This window comes from Eimeria tenella, genomic scaffold (assembly GCF_000499545.2).
Source record: "Eimeria tenella Houghton genomic scaffold, Eth_scaff153, whole genome shotgun sequence".
Lineage (NCBI taxonomy): Eukaryota > Apicomplexa > Conoidasida > Eucoccidiorida > Eimeriidae > Eimeria > Eimeria tenella.
This window is the reverse complement of record NW_013543996.1, coordinates 8182-9874: the sequence shown is the minus strand read 5'-3', so window position 1 is coordinate 9874 and position 1693 is coordinate 8182. Positions and strand designations below refer to the sequence as shown.

At 54.2% G+C, this 1693-nt stretch overlaps 1 protein-coding gene across 1 annotated transcript; it reads left to right on the top strand.

Annotated features, from left to right (window-relative positions):
• Positions 1 to 938: 938 nt before the first annotated feature.
• On the top strand, positions 939 to 1084 carry ETH_00012785 (uncharacterized protein; the record flags this gene model as incomplete). The annotated part of the gene is made up of 1 exon (XM_013379173.1): positions 939 to 1084. A coding segment is annotated over one exon (146 nt), but the record flags the coding sequence as incomplete, so codon positions are not given.
• Positions 1085 to 1693: the final 609 nt, after the last annotated feature.

Genomic DNA, 1693 nt, shown 5'->3' with positions numbered 1-1693 from the left:
TGGCGCTGTGTGATGTGCCCGGCTTGGGAGAGCAGACAGTGCGTTTTGTGGAGGGAGCGCGCAATGCAGCTAAAGGCGCGCAGCGGTGGTGTGTTCATCACAGGACAGTGGGAGGTGTCCACGAACATTCTACTTTGTGCACATGCTTTTCGTTGCGTTTTGGTGTTTACGGCGAAGAGGCACACAATAATGTTCACGTTGCTGGTGTTTGCTGGTTACGGCGCATACGCTGTGGTGAAGTTATTTGGGTGCATCATGATGCTCACACCCAGCGACGAGGCCGACACTTCTAGAGGTTCGGTGCGCGTGTTGGATAGAAGTGTCCAGTGGTGGTACGCGGTCCCCGTCCTGTGTGGACTTGTTGTTGTTTGTCGCTGAGGCAGAGGAGAGTTGTCCTTGTGACGCGTCATCGCGAGCAACCAGAAAACGCTTACCTGATCTGGGTGGATGCTGCTACATGGTGGTGGGCAGTGTGCACTTTTTTGTATCGTTCTTGGTCTTGCACGGGCACGGCAACGATGCGCGCTAATTTTGCGATGCACTTCACGCGACAAAGAATGTGTGTGCTGATGCTGGCGAGACGTAACAATTATTGCGTGTGAGCGCTGTTTGGAGGGGTGCAAGAGATGCTGGAAAGGTTAAGAGGGCTTGTGGCTAAGGCTTTAGTATATGGGACCTGGCTATCGTTTTGTTCCGTAGCGGACTCGCTGAGCCAGGGGGGTTCAATATGTTTGGCGGACATGTTTGTTGATGCACATGGTTTGGCTGGCGCTGTGTGATGTGCCCGGCTTGGGAGAGCAGACAGTGCGTTTTGTGGAGGGAGCGCGCAATGCAGCTAAAGGCGCGCAGCGGTGGTGTGTTCATCACAGGACAGTGGGAGGTGTCCACGTACATTCTACTTTGTGCACATGCTTTTCGTTGCGTTTTGGTGTTTACAGCGAAGAGGCGCACAATAATGTTCACGTTGCTGGTGTTTGCTGGTTACGGCTCATACGCAGTGGTGAAGTTATTTGGGTGCATCATGATGCTCACACCCAGCGACGAGGCCGACACTTCTGGAGGCTTCGGTGCGCGTGTTGGATAGAAGTGTCCAGTGGTCGTACGCGGTCCCCGTCCTGTGTGGACTTGTTGTTGTTTGTCGCTGAGGCAGAGGAGAGTTGTCCTTGTGACGCGTCATCGCGAGCAACCAGAAAACGCTTACCTGATCTGGGTGGATCCTGCTACATGGTGGTGGGCAGTGTGCACTTTTTTGTATCGTTCTTGGTCTTGCACGGGCACGGCAACGATGCGCGCTAATTTTGCGATGCACTTCACGCGACAAAGAATGTGTGTGCTGATGCTGGCGAGACGTAACAATTATTGCGTGTGAGTGCTGTTTGGAGGGGTGCAAGAGATGCTGGAAAGGTTGAGAGGCCTTGTGGGTGCGGCTTTAGTATATGGGATTTGGCTATCGTTTTGTTCCGTAGCGCACTCGCTGAGCCACGGGGGTCGAATATGTCTGGCGGACTTCTTGAATGTTGCGCATGGTTTGGCTGGCGCTGTGTGATGCGGCTGTCTTGGGAGAGCAGACAGTGCGTTTTGTGGAGTGGGCGTGCGGTGCAGCTAAAGCCGCGAGGAGTTGGTGTGTGATCCATGTATCTGAGCGCCTCCTGAGCCGCCATTTTGTGCTGCGCCGCTTGCTGCTTCCACCCTT